General features: G+C 41.0%; 1 protein-coding gene across 1 annotated transcript in view; it reads left to right on the forward strand.

The window, feature by feature from the left end:
- The window catches only part of LOC139477682 (short transient receptor potential channel 7-like), a 62,284-nt gene extending 52,043 nt beyond the window's left edge, over nucleotides 1-10,241 (forward strand). Inside the window, exons 8-12 of the mRNA XM_071260060.1 lie at nucleotides 4,056-4,257; nucleotides 4,547-4,707; nucleotides 6,247-6,301; nucleotides 7,233-7,308; nucleotides 8,228-10,241. Of these exons, the coding sequence (XP_071116161.1) occupies nucleotides 4,056-4,257; nucleotides 4,547-4,707; nucleotides 6,247-6,301; nucleotides 7,233-7,308; nucleotides 8,228-9,063 (1,330 nt within the window). The 3' untranslated portion in view covers nucleotides 9,064-10,241. The remainder of the gene's footprint in view (nucleotides 1-4,055; nucleotides 4,258-4,546; nucleotides 4,708-6,246; nucleotides 6,302-7,232; nucleotides 7,309-8,227) is intronic.
- Nucleotides 10,242-13,564: the final 3,323 nt, after the last annotated feature.

Raw genomic sequence — 13,564 nt, forward strand, 5'->3', positions numbered from 1 at the left:
ATCTTAACATTTTGACCAGTTATCATTATGGGCCCTTATTGTGTATTTAAACAGTAATGGCCACGTATTGTCTTCAGATAACACCCGTTTTTGTGCAGGTGAATCGATCAAAATCATGTGCACAGCACTATAGTGGCAAAAGTGGTTTTTCACGTGCAACTGGTCACGTGGCCATAATACCGCACGTGTATTCAACCATACTTGTTGGCAGTCTTTAACAAAAAAAAAAAAAAAAAAAAAAAAAAAAGTCTTTAAAGCCATTTGTCATGCCACGCCTTTCAAATGTACAACGTGAACGTGCCATCGGCATGTTGCAGACGGGAACGTCCGTAGCTGAAGTCGCAAGGACGATGGGTTGTAGTCGACGGACTCTTTATGATTTACAGACGCGTCTACAGCAAAAGGATACCACCGCTGATCGCCCTCGGCCAGGTCGATCACATGTGACGTCACATGCAGAGGATCGTCAGATTGTCTTACGTCACCTTCGTAACCGATTTTTGACGGCTACATCAACCGGAAATGAACTGTTTAGGGGTAGACCGAGTGCGCAAACTGTTCGAAACCGTCTGAGAACTGCTGACCTTCAAGCACCATACTGCGGGCCGATTCTGACTCCAGACCCCACACAGCACTTTTGACAAGGAATTTCCTTCAGAATGTGGGAGTCAACGTCATTGACTGGCCGTCAAGGTCTCCCGACCTCAATCCCATCGAACACGTCTGTGATGCTCTTGGCAGAAGGGGCGGTCGGGTAGCCTAGTGGTAAAAAAGCGTTCGCTCGTCACGCCAAAGACCCGGGTTCGATTCCCGACATGGGTCCAATTGGTGAAGCCCATTTCTGGTGTCCCCCGCCGTGATATTGCTGGAATATTGCTAAAAGCGGCGTAAAACCATATTCACTCACTCACTCAATCACTCTTGGCAGAAGTCTGCGCACTCTCCAGAACCAACCACAGAATTTGCAAGATCTTGGCACCATTTTGGAGCAACAATGGCGTCGTCTTCCCAATCATGTGTTCACAAGCATCACAAGGTCCATGCGGAGGTCAACACCAGAAGAAACAGGAGAAGATGCTGAGGAGGGAGCTGACTCCGTTTTACTGGCCTTCGACTGAATTTCGGAAACAACCGCTTTCTGATCTTCACTTGCACGCTTGTACACACGTGCGATGCCCAGTTTGGTCACAAATGGTCTGCTCATCTATGTTAGCTTGGTAGAGATGTTCGTTGCCCTTTAGTACAATATAAACACTTACCAGTTAGGTACAAAACAGTCTCCAGTAGTGTTTGCGCAGTAGAGTCTCCAAGCATCCCCTTTTCCCACAATTGCTGTTCCTCTTCCTCGGATATAACTTCTGTCGACTTGCGTGTTGACGCACCGAATCCCTGACCACTCCTTTCTTTCATTACTGCACGAGAGATTTTCTCGCCTCTTTAAATTCATCGTCATCAAAAAGGTTGCATATATTCCATATAACGTCGTGGATGGATAAACTTCCCCGTTCTGCTTCCTGGCTTCGAACAAAAAGTACGTCAAGGCAGTGTTCAAGTCCGGCTTTTCCATATCCTGCGAACGCTGTGTCAAACATCTAGGAGGCAAACGACGATTTTCATTGACTGAGCGTTGCATTCTCTCCTGTTGCCATCACTTGAAAATACCCACAGCCCAGTCATTTTTCATTCGAGTTAGCTTAGAAACAGTACCTTTTAACTTCTCTCTCATAATCTCCTCCGTCATTGGTTCCCCAAAACGAAATTGAAAATCATCCAGGTCTTTCTCCGGGGATCGAAATTTTGACTGAGTCAAAAAAAAAACTGCCTCGCTGTCAGACATCCTCTTCAGCCTACGAGACGCGCCTGCAGATTTCGTGCCATTGCGAGGCGCACGTGCAGATTTCGCACCGTTGCGAAACCCACGTGCTGAGGTCACCGGTTTCATTGAACCGAGTTCACGACTGCAGGCGATATTTCATCTCCGGTACAGGTTATACGTTTGCGAGTTTTTATTACAGTTAATTACTTAAAAACGTTGTCTATGCGATGAGTCGGTGTATAAGTTGAACAAACCATTTCTCCTCGGGATTGCCAGCGCTGGTAAACACTGACATTCGGTAACAAGGGTAAACCCCATATGTTACGCTATCTGACGTTTGAATAGTAACACCACTAAGTTAGAATTAGAAGGGATTATGTTGAGAATTCAATCTACTGAATGTAACGGTTTGTAAAGTTAATCGTCAATCAAAGGCATACTGAGTGACAGTATCAAGAGCAACTTGTAGACCTCTAGGTGTGGCGCTTATTAATGTCAAGTCATCAGCGAGCATCACAGATCAGAGCATTAATATACGAAGAAAGAACCCATCGAAAGGCACGGAGAAAGCACCTGCCCTACTCGACATGAAACGTATGTGATATGTCACCAAAGTAGGTGAGATATGCACACATTTTGCTGTAACTTTGATAGAGGAAATTTAACAACTTCCCCTTAATGCCTATCATATACAGTTTTACAAATATTTCAGCATGCCTAATACGATCAAAGTCCAGGAAGGCTCCATGTTTCGGTGATTTTCTGGATAAATAATCACACATTCATGTAATGTACAGTCAGACATTACATCTGCACATTGCTCTTTTATAAATCCGTTGTAAAAATAACGGATATTTTCGTTGTAAAATAACTATTGCAATTAATTTACCCAGACCTGATGTCAACTAATGCACCTATAGATTGTAAGATCTTACTTAGGACCGTACACATTGAACGTACAATTCCAAGTCTATACTTTTTGGGAAGATATTCTGTTTTGAGAATTGTGTTAAATAAATTGGTACGTTTAGCAAATACTAACAATGCATTAGAGCTATTGATTTCCACACTCAGATGATATTTCGCCTGGTGGAATATTAATGTCTTGTAAACACAAGTCTAGGACGATTTTGTTTTGGGAAATGTGCTCATTGTATGCTTTTGTCCATTTACTGTTTAATGTTGTCTTCGTATTGTGCTACATTGCGCGCGGAAGAGTGACACATAGCAAGACATGTGATCTGGTTCGGCATACGGTCAATCATCGAATACAGCACAGCTAACTGATGATTTCTGCGGTTTGTCCTTCATATTCGAACACGTTCATCATATGTAGACTTTGTATTGTGCACTGTGTTTCCAAATGTATGTTAATCGTCATTTTCGAAATATAAGTTCATAAGATGTTCTTTGTCCGAAAAATCAAATTCTTGCTTCATGGTCTTGGCGTATTGCTGTGACGCACAGCTGTTAGGTTTCTGGTTTATATTTGGCCTATCTTGTTCAGTTACTTGAAGGAGATCCTGCCATATGTACTTTCATTACTTGTGTTTCCAGTCCGTGAGTGATTGACATTGTGATTACTAATAATCCTTGGAAAATCCGTTACGGTATCCATGGAAGCAGAAATGCCTTCTGTGTGTGATGACTTGAGGAGTTTGGCTTGTCTTTGTCTGTCGCTGTACAGTATTTCACCCGCATCTGGTTTACCCTGTTCCACTTTCTCGACATTTTGATATGTGGATTCATTTCAACGTCCTTCTCCGTGATTGTTTATGTGATACAATCACACATGTTTTATTACAATTGTAGTTTTGCGAGTTTTCATGCTTTATGGTCTACCTTCTGTATTTCATTGGGGCGGTCGGGTAGCCTAGTGGTTAAAGCGTTCGCTCGTCACGCCGAAGACCCGGGTTCGATTCCCGACATGGGTACAATGTGTGAAGCCCATTTCTGGTGTCCCCCGCCGTGATATTGCTGGAATATTGCTAAAAGCGGCGCAAAGTCATACTCACTCACTCTGTATTTCATTAAATAAATGACAAGTGTGATACCTATATTTATGTATATGTGTATATATAGTGTACACAATAAATGGTGTAGTTTTATAACGGAAAGGACTACAATCGTAATAGATACACGTGACTGTAATAGATACAAGTGATTGAAAGGGCTGCAGATCAAGTGACTGGAGAAATGCTAGGAAAGTGATTTTACCTTCTTGGCCATTATGTTCTAGTCTGATGCAGACCTCAGGGACTTTGTTCTGGGCAGCTTTCGGGATGGGAAACTCTGAGGCCCCTAAGATCAGCGAGGGGGGTTCTCACAAGGTAGTGGAGATGGTGGGTTTCATTCTGTACGGAGTGTACATACTGGGAGCTGTGGTAGTTCTCATCAATATGCTCATAGCCATGATGAGTAACACATTTGAAGAAATTCAGGTGAGGATTTGTCCAATAAAGCACAACTTATCACTTTGAAAACCTATTATTAACCATAGCTTTTAGTATAAATACTGCATATAAGTTGTTTTCAGATTATTTTCCCGCAGATATATGATGCAGCAATTTGTTGACTTTGCTTCGCAACTCTCTCTTTACAGTTAAAACAATGTACCTTGAAATCCAAAAATAATCTTATTTCATCTCATCAAATGTACATGATTCTTCAAACCACTCACGCCGAATCTCTCGTCACGACTTACGAAACGTACCACCCTCTCATTTGCAGATAGACGAAGACATGGAGTGGAAGTTTGCACGTGCAAAATTGTGGATATCATTTATAGAAGAGGGCACGACTTTACCTATTCCTTTCAATATCATTCCGACACCCAAGTCCATTCTCAAGTTAATCCTCTTCTTTAAGACCTGCAGTAGAAGAAAAACACCATTAAGTATACTTTATGATTTGTAAACGTACAATTTCCAATTGTTAGATTTCCATATCAAATCATCGAATATATATCAGTGCGTAGTTTGACATAAAAACATTTGACACAAACATACCAGTATTACTGTTAGTATGTTTCCTGCTGACGATTTGACATTGACAGAACATAACATTGTTACTGTAAGTCTGTTTCCTGTTTACAGTTTGACATTGACAGAACATAACAATATTACAGTAAGTTTGTTTCCTGTTTAAAGTTTTACATTGACAGTACATAACAGTATTACCGTAAGTCTGTTTCCTGTTTACATTTTTACATTGACAGAACATAACAGTGTTCCTGTAAGTCTGTTTCCTGTTTACAGTTTGACATTGACAAAACCTAACAGTATTACTGTAAGTCTGTTTCCTTTTTATAGTTTGACATTGACAGAACATAACAATATTACAGTAAGTCTGTTTCCTGTTTACAGTTTGACATTGACAGGAACCTGAGAGTATTACTGTAAGTGTGTTTCCTGTTTACAGTTTGACATTGACAGAACATAACAATATTACTGTTTGTCTGTTTCCTGTTTACAGTTGTACATTGACAGTACATAACAGTATTACCGTAAGTCTCTTTCCTGTCTACAGTTTGACATTGACAAAACCTAACGGTATTACTGTAAGTCTGTTCCCTGTTTACAGTTTGACATTGACAGAACCTAACAGTATTACCGTAAGTCTGTTTCCTGCTTACAGTTTGACATTGACGGAATCTAACAATATTACAGTAAGTATTTTTCCTGCTTTCAGTTTGACATTGACAAAACCTAACAGTATTACTGTACGTCTTTTTCCTGTTTACAGTTTGACATTGGCAGAACCTAAGAAAATTAGTGTACGTCTGTTTTCTGTTTACAGTTTGACATTGACAGAACATAACAGTATTACCGTAAGTCTGTTTCCTGTTTACAGTTTGACATTGACAAAACCTAACAGTATTACTGTAAGTCTGTTTCCTGTTTACAGTTTGACATTGGCAGAACCTAAGAGAATTAGTGTACATCTGTATTCTGTTAACAGTTTGACATTGACAGAACCTAACAGTATTACTGTAAGTCTGTTTCCTGTTTACAGTTTGACATTGACAGAACCAAAGTGTAGTACTGTAAGTCTGTTTCCTGTTTGCAGTTTGACATTGACAGAACCTAAGAATATCACAGTAAGTCTGTTTCCTGTTTACAATTTGACGTTGACAGAATCTAAGAGTATTACTGTAAGTCTGTTTCCCTTTTACAGTTTGACATTGACTGAACCAAAGTGTAGTACTGTAGGTCTGTTTCCTGTTTACAGTTTGACATTGAAAGAACCTAACATTATTACAAAAAGTCTGTTTCCTGTTTTACATAACAGTATTACCGTAAGTCTGTTTCCTGTTTACAGTTTGACATTGACAGAACATAACAATATTACAGTAAGTAACCTGTTTCCTGTTTACAGTTTGACATTGACAGAACATAACATTATTACTGTACGTCTGTTTCCTGTTTACAGTTTGACAGTGACGACACGGAAAATGATGACGACGGTTTTGAGTTCGATTATAAGGTGAGATACTAGTCAAGAGAGTAGGTGAGATTAAAACTGTGTGATCATTAAGTGACATATTCGTGACATGTAAAAGGTATGTATTATAAGCTAGGAAGTGAGTGAGTGAAGTTATGTTTCAACAAGATTTCAGTTATATCACAGTCAGTCAACTTATGGGAGGATGGTGTAATAGGCATTTCTTAGAAGTTGGCGGATGACAAAGTAAACATGATTTGTGGATAATAACTTCTTTATTATTTATTCCACATGACATTATTAGTATAATAAAAAAGTTGTTATCAAAAATTGTGTCTAGTTTATGAAAATGCCGAAGTGCTGAGAACATTAGAAACATTATCACGCCCGCGGCCCCTTAGCATCATAAAATGAAACACATACGACCTTTTAAGTTTGGGTTTTCAGTATTATGAGACATTCATGCCATAGAGTTCCATGGCACTGTAAGGTGATACAGGGGTCGATGGAAGTAAGAGTTAGTCGAGTTGTACTTGCATGTATTTGCCAGTATACCTACAGTTTTGTCGTGGGACCTCCGAAGTCTTTGTGCCATTCAAATACAAATAAACCCAACTAAAAGTATGATGTACATATATATGAGTCTTCAAAAGTATCCAAAATGTTTTATTTTGATAGCAATATACAACAAAAGACGAAAGATCTTAATCATATCCCTTGAACATTTTTACCTTTATATCAGATGTAAGTTTAAAATGGTCTTTGCACTAAATGCCGGTAACTGTGTTGCTGCAACTTTCACTGACTGAGAACTGATGAGTCCATGTCCGCACTCGCAGTCTCACAATCTTACGACGTCGTGTACTTTGTGAACAAGGTCTCACCTCAAGCATTAAACGTTCGCAGGGTAATCGTCCCCAATTAATACACCAAGTACTTCTAAAAGTAAGATGTAATTGTGCTTTGCTTCCAGGCAATCATGCATAAAGTGGTTTTGCGCTACGTCCATAAGATGAAGTTCGACAAGAAAGGAGAAACATTGAAGGACGGTGAGACTCCACACCTTCTCATCATTGACCATTGACTAATAAGAGAAATAGAATTGCCTCCCAATGGGACACTTGCCTTTATTGTTTACTAATAATGAACAGACACTCGTGATAGACAGTATACTATTCTTTCGTGTTTTGGCAAGGTCAGAGGCAAATTAATGGACATGTAAAACTGAAGGAAAAACAGTAAACTAAAGTATTCACGATCATGACGTTCTATTATTCACGTTTCATTTGCCATTGAACAGATTTTACTACATTCTTCCCTTTGCTAATAGTTCCATAGCATTTGATCATCTAACAAAGCTATTTGATTATATTAAATAGACGAACACTAGTCTACTTGGGTGATAGATGGTGGGTGTGGATTTGAGGTGCATCATTGCACTATAAGATGTCACCGATTTCATATTTTTGTCTACATATTTTTTGTTTTAAATTAAATGATTTAATAAGCAGTGACCTTATTATTGCTGACTTATATATGTATAACAATTGACTTCAATAAGGGTTTTTTTTGCATTTGAGGAATTATAAATGAAAAACCCGGCGTTTCGTACGACAAGCAAAGGACACTAGGGAATCCCTTCGGGGCGGAGTATTGAGTAAAACATGCAGTTACGATCACTTCGGGCTTGGCCATTCATTGTTCACGTGTCAATCCTGTCTTTACACTATGTGAATGACATGACGTTAATACCGATTAATTCGAGTATTCAGCTAATAATGTCATTCGGACTTATCACTTCGCTGTCAATAAAGAGTGTATTTGTCATGGTTGAGTTCTATCTCCTGTGAGAATATTTTAGAATTTGATTTAAACCTTTACATTTTACACATTCAGGTATCTAAGTTTGAAGCCTCTAAACAGATGCTGTGTGTGTTATCATATGCCTTTTGTGTTCTTGTATTTCAGACATAACTGAAGCCAAAGATGAGGTGTTAAATCAGTTAAACAGCTTTTACAGTAAAATATCAACAAGAATTGACGCATTGGAGAAAAATATTCAGGAAGTCAAACACTCAGTTGAGATCAAAGAAACGGAGGCGCCTTCAACCTATCAGCTACAACAAACAAACTCGGCATCGTCTCAGTCCATCAACAACACACGTGCAGACAGTATACATAAACATGCAACTGCTCGTGCTGATATAAAACTTCATGGTCCTAATATTATCAGGCAGAGTCCACAACTGGCAAGACCCGGCTCAAGACCCAGAGAAACACGTGTTTGGGTCCAGAAAAAAGCGAGGCCTTATGAGTCTGAAAATGATGAAGGTCACTCTCGAGGAAGACCAGAGCACAGGAGTCACAGTGCGAAGCAAAACAATCATCCCAGAGGTCGAGAGTCAATGAGTAGAAGGACACCGTCTCTAGAGAAAATGCCAGAGAACAAGAGAAACAGTGTGATTAGAAGGACACCATCTCTTGAGCGGAGACCACAGGATCAAAATCAATACCAAGCCATACAGCAGCGAACACCCTCCTTGATGAGAACAACTACCAGCAGGAGAGGAGATCTGAGATCGCCATCTGACGAGATGCCGCTTATTGACAGGCGTCTTAATCAGCAAAACCCGTACGATAATTGGCAACACGTCCAAACGTACGAACTACGCACTGTAAGAGGTCCTCAAGGAAGCTATGCATGCAGAGAAAGTTCGCTGGACAGACATATGCGGACGCAGTCCCTCTCTCGACCACGTCGATCTACATCCCCCAACGACCGTATGGGCATTAAGGAAGTCTGAAAAGGACTAATATCTGGCTACTTTTATAACAGCATGGCACCCTGCAGGCCTTGGATACCTACCCACACGGCGATGTATTGGACTGCACGCTCCTTCCTTGATGGTATGCTCACGGGGCATTTGGCACCTCATTTGATGGTACATGGTTTCGGATGTTGCATCTGAACGTGGGAACCAGGGCATCCTGGTCGTGCCTTGCAATTGGCACCTACATTTTTAATGCATTGGGCACCTATCTTTGTAATGCACTGGGCGCCTACCCTAGCTGTGCATTGGGCACCTACCTTTTTAATGCATTGGGCATCTATCTTTGTAATGCATTGGACGCCTACCCTAGCTGTGCATTGGGAACTTACCTTAAACGTTTTTGCGAACCTTCTGGTTGTGCATTGGGCGCCTACCCTGGGTGTGCATTGAGAACCTACATCGGTAGTGTATTGCTAACCGTCCTTGACAGTGCGCAGGGCATCCCAGTTGTGCTTTTGACGCCTACCCTGGCTGTGCATTGGGAACCTGCCTTCGTAGTGTAATGCTAATCTTCCTTGGCTGTAGATAGGCTATCCCGGTTGTGGTTTGGACGCCTGCCCTGGTTGTGCATTGGAAACCTGCCTTCGTGGTGTAATGTTAATCTTCCTTGGCAGTAGAAAGGCTATCCTGGTTGTGCTTTGGACGCCTACCCTTGCTGTGCATTGGAAACCTGCCTTGGTAGTGTATTGCTAACCGTCCTTGGCAGTAGAAAGGCTATCCTGGTTGTGCTTTGGGCGCCTACCCTGGTTGTGCATTGAGAACCTACCTTGGTAGTGTATTGCTAACCGTCCTTGGCAGTGCATAAGGCATCGTTGTTGGGCCTACCCAGGCTGTACGAAGAAGTCATTACTGGTTGTTCATTTTGTCTCTTTGTTTGTGTGTTACACACATTTTGCCTTTCCGTGGTTATAAATCCGCACTGAATTCTGTTGACCTTAATAATGTAGTAGTCAACGGTGTGGCGTCATTAAATGCGTTACAGTTACCATGGCAACACCATCCAAAACATCCAATGGGTCGGTTTCCTATGAAGGACAATGAATGGTACTGGTATATTGTGGAAACCAAAGCAATAGACAAATGTTCTTCCACGAAGGAGATCTTCTGTTATGCAAAATATTGTATTTATATATTTATTAATCGATTTTTTATGGTCGTTAGAATATGAAATAATTAGTTTGGATGCTAATAAATAGACACTATAGATCGAATTGTGTGATTTCTCTTTCAAGATGTTAATTGAAACAAGAATGAGTCACTAAAAGAAATATGGATTTTACACGCAGAAAACTCAAATTTACACTATCAAAAAGACAAGTACGCCAAAAAATCACTAACAGTGTCTGGCCTTATTTCACAATGCACTCTGGCAACTTGAGGACAATGTACAGGGAGCATAATTACGACGTGTAAACTGAGATAAATCAAAATCCCACTATCACACAACATATACTTTTGTATGCTCTAATCGACTGTGACAATCACATTAAGTTTTCGCAGTGAAGGCGTATAATTGTTAAATGTACCTTGAAGGCCGAAAGGCTCACTTAAAACTGCCACCATACCTCTTGCGTCATGCATCAGCAGGTATGATCCTTTCGAATTCGTTCCAGAAATAGACCGATTCAAAAACTTTACACCTGACATTATATGCAAATCAGCAAATCAAAGCGACAGGTTTCACGTGCGACCTTGACCGAACGAACACAACTTACATCCTCGGAGGGTTGACGGCAGGTGATATAGATATAGACGGGTTTTTAGATCTAACTAACTTCCCCCGACTATTACGATATTAATAACCGTATATTACAACATCGATTGTCAATGTAATATTTTCACATATTGCATGACATGACTTCCACTCCGCCGCCCCATAATTACATAACCATGTTTAGATTACATGTGACGTAACATAGGTACGTACAGAAACACAAATAGCATGCCATCTCCTCGGATATCCTTGCATTGTGGTCTATCTCTATGATATATGCCAACCTTACACTGTGTGTTTCAAATACACTCGGTGACATATATATATGTGACTGTAAAACTGTTATAACCATCACCATCCTGCATGGGAATACAAATTACACACAACACAATTATTAGAGGAAAATTGTGTTTGAGTGCGTCGGTGTGTATATGTATTCTCCAAAGGGAATAGGGAAGTAGGTGTTGTGTGTGCATGTGTGTTTGTTTACGGTGTGTGTGAGGGGGGGGGGGGGGGTTGTTTGTTTTTGTTTGGAGGGGGCCGCAGGTGAATGTACATTCATTAAAAATGAACCTTTGCACCGTGTCATACAATGTAAACATCTCTTCTGGCCATAAAAAACACATTTGATACCAGATTTTCAGAATATTTTTAAAACGAAAGCTTAGTTCCTGATTTTGTCAGGAATGTGTGTCGTTACTGAGTGTATGTGTGAACGAACGAACGTCAGGTAATATTTAACCATTCTTAATTTGTTAGGAAAAGATCTCATAACATTAACAATTTTCCTGAATGACACCTTTTCAACCACAATGCTACTGTGTCAACCACAACACTAACTTTGGAGACACTCTTGTCAACCACAACAATACCTTGAACAAACCGTTGTCAACCACAACACTAGGTTTGGCAAACCGTTGTTAACCACAAAAAGCCCTTGGAAACAACACTTCCATTACACTACCTTCAACACACCACTGTCAACCTCGATACTATAATAGACACGTCCTTATTAATGACACAACTTGGGTACAATGCCACATGCAGCTTGTCAAGCACAGAACTACCTTAGACACACATTTGTAAAACTCTTAAAGTGTTGTGCGAATAAATATTCGTGACACAGCCTGTGTTTATTATGGTTGTGTTGTGGTTGACCAGCGGGTGTTTAAGGTAATGTTGAAGTTCACAAGAGTGTGTTGAGGGTATTGTTGTGGTTGTCTAGCGTTTGTTTGAGATAATATCGTGGTTGACCAGCGTGTGTTTAAGGTAGTGTTGTAGTTGACACGAGCGTGTTTAGGGTAATTATCTTGTTGACCAGCGTGTGTACATGGCAGTGGTGTGGTTGACCAGCGTGTGTACATGGCAGTGGTGTGATTGACCAGCGTGTGTACATGGCAGTGGTGTGGTTGACCAGCGTGTGTACATTGCAGTGGTGTTGTTGACGAGCGTGTGTTTATGGTAGTGGTATCGTTGACCAGTGTGTGTACATGGCAGTGGTGTTGTTGACCAGCGTGCGTACATGGCAGTGGTGTGGTTGACCAGCGTGTGTACATTGCAGTGGTGTTGTTGACGAGCGTGTGTTTATGGTAGTGGTATCGTTGACCAGCGTGTGTACATGGCAGTGGTGTTGTTGACCAGCGTGTTTATGGTAGTGTTGTGGTTGACCAGCGTGTGTTTAAGGTAGTGTTGTGGTTGACCAGCGTGTGTTTAAGGTAGTGTTGTGATTGACCAGCGTGTGTTTAAGGTAGTGTTGTGGTTGACCAGTGTGTGTTTATGGTTTTGGTTGAACAGCGTGTATTTTGGTTTTTGGTTGACCAGCGTGTTTATGGTTGTATTTGACCAGCGTGTTATTAGGGTAGTGTTGTGGTTGACCAGCGTGTTTATGGTAGTGTTGTGGTTGACCAGCGTGTGTTTATGGTTTTGGTTGAACAGCGTGTATTTTGGTTTGTGGTTGACCAGCGTGTTTATGGTTGTATTTGACCAGCGTGTTATTAGGGTAGTGTTGTGGTTGACCAGCGTGTTTATGGTAGTGTTGTGGTTGACCAGCGTGTTTATGGTAGTGTTGTGGTTGACCAGCGTGTGTTTATGGTTTTGGTTGACCAGCGTGTATTTTGGTTTGTGGTTGACCAGCGTGTTTATGGTTGTATTTGACCAGCGTGTTATTAGAGTAGTGTTGTGGTTGACCAGCGTGTTTATGGTAGTGTTGTGGTTGACCAGCGTGTGTTTATGGCTGTGGTGCAGTTGACCAGCGTGTTTATGGTAGTGGTGTGGTTGACCAAAGTGTATTTATGGTAGTGGTGTGGATGACCAGCTTGTGTTTATGTCAGTGTTGCAGGAAGGACCACTGTGTAACACTACATATGTGACTGTTAATACATTTCCATGCCACATTTTAGACCAGCGTGTTTATGGTAGTGGTGTGGTTGACCAAAGTGTATTTATGGTAGTGGTGTGGATGACCAGCTTGTGTTTATGTCAGTGTTGCAGGAAGGACCACTGTGTAACACTACATATGTGACTGTTAATACATTTCCATGCCACATTTTAGACCAGCGTGTGTTTATGGTTGTGGTTGACCAGCGTGTGTTTATGGTAGTGTTGTGGTTGACCAGTGTGTGTTTGTGGTTGTGTTTGACCAGCGTGTGTTTAAGGTAGTGTTGTGTTTGACCAGCGTGTGTTTATGGTTGTGGTTGACCAGCGTGTGTTTATGGCAGTGGTGCAGTTGACCAGCGTGTTTATGGTAGTGTTGTGGTTGAC

Source organism: Haliotis cracherodii, unplaced genomic scaffold (assembly GCF_022045235.1).
Source record: "Haliotis cracherodii isolate W230 unplaced genomic scaffold, xgHalCrac1.p SCAF_34, whole genome shotgun sequence".
NCBI lineage: Eukaryota > Metazoa > Mollusca > Gastropoda > Lepetellida > Haliotidae > Haliotis > Haliotis cracherodii.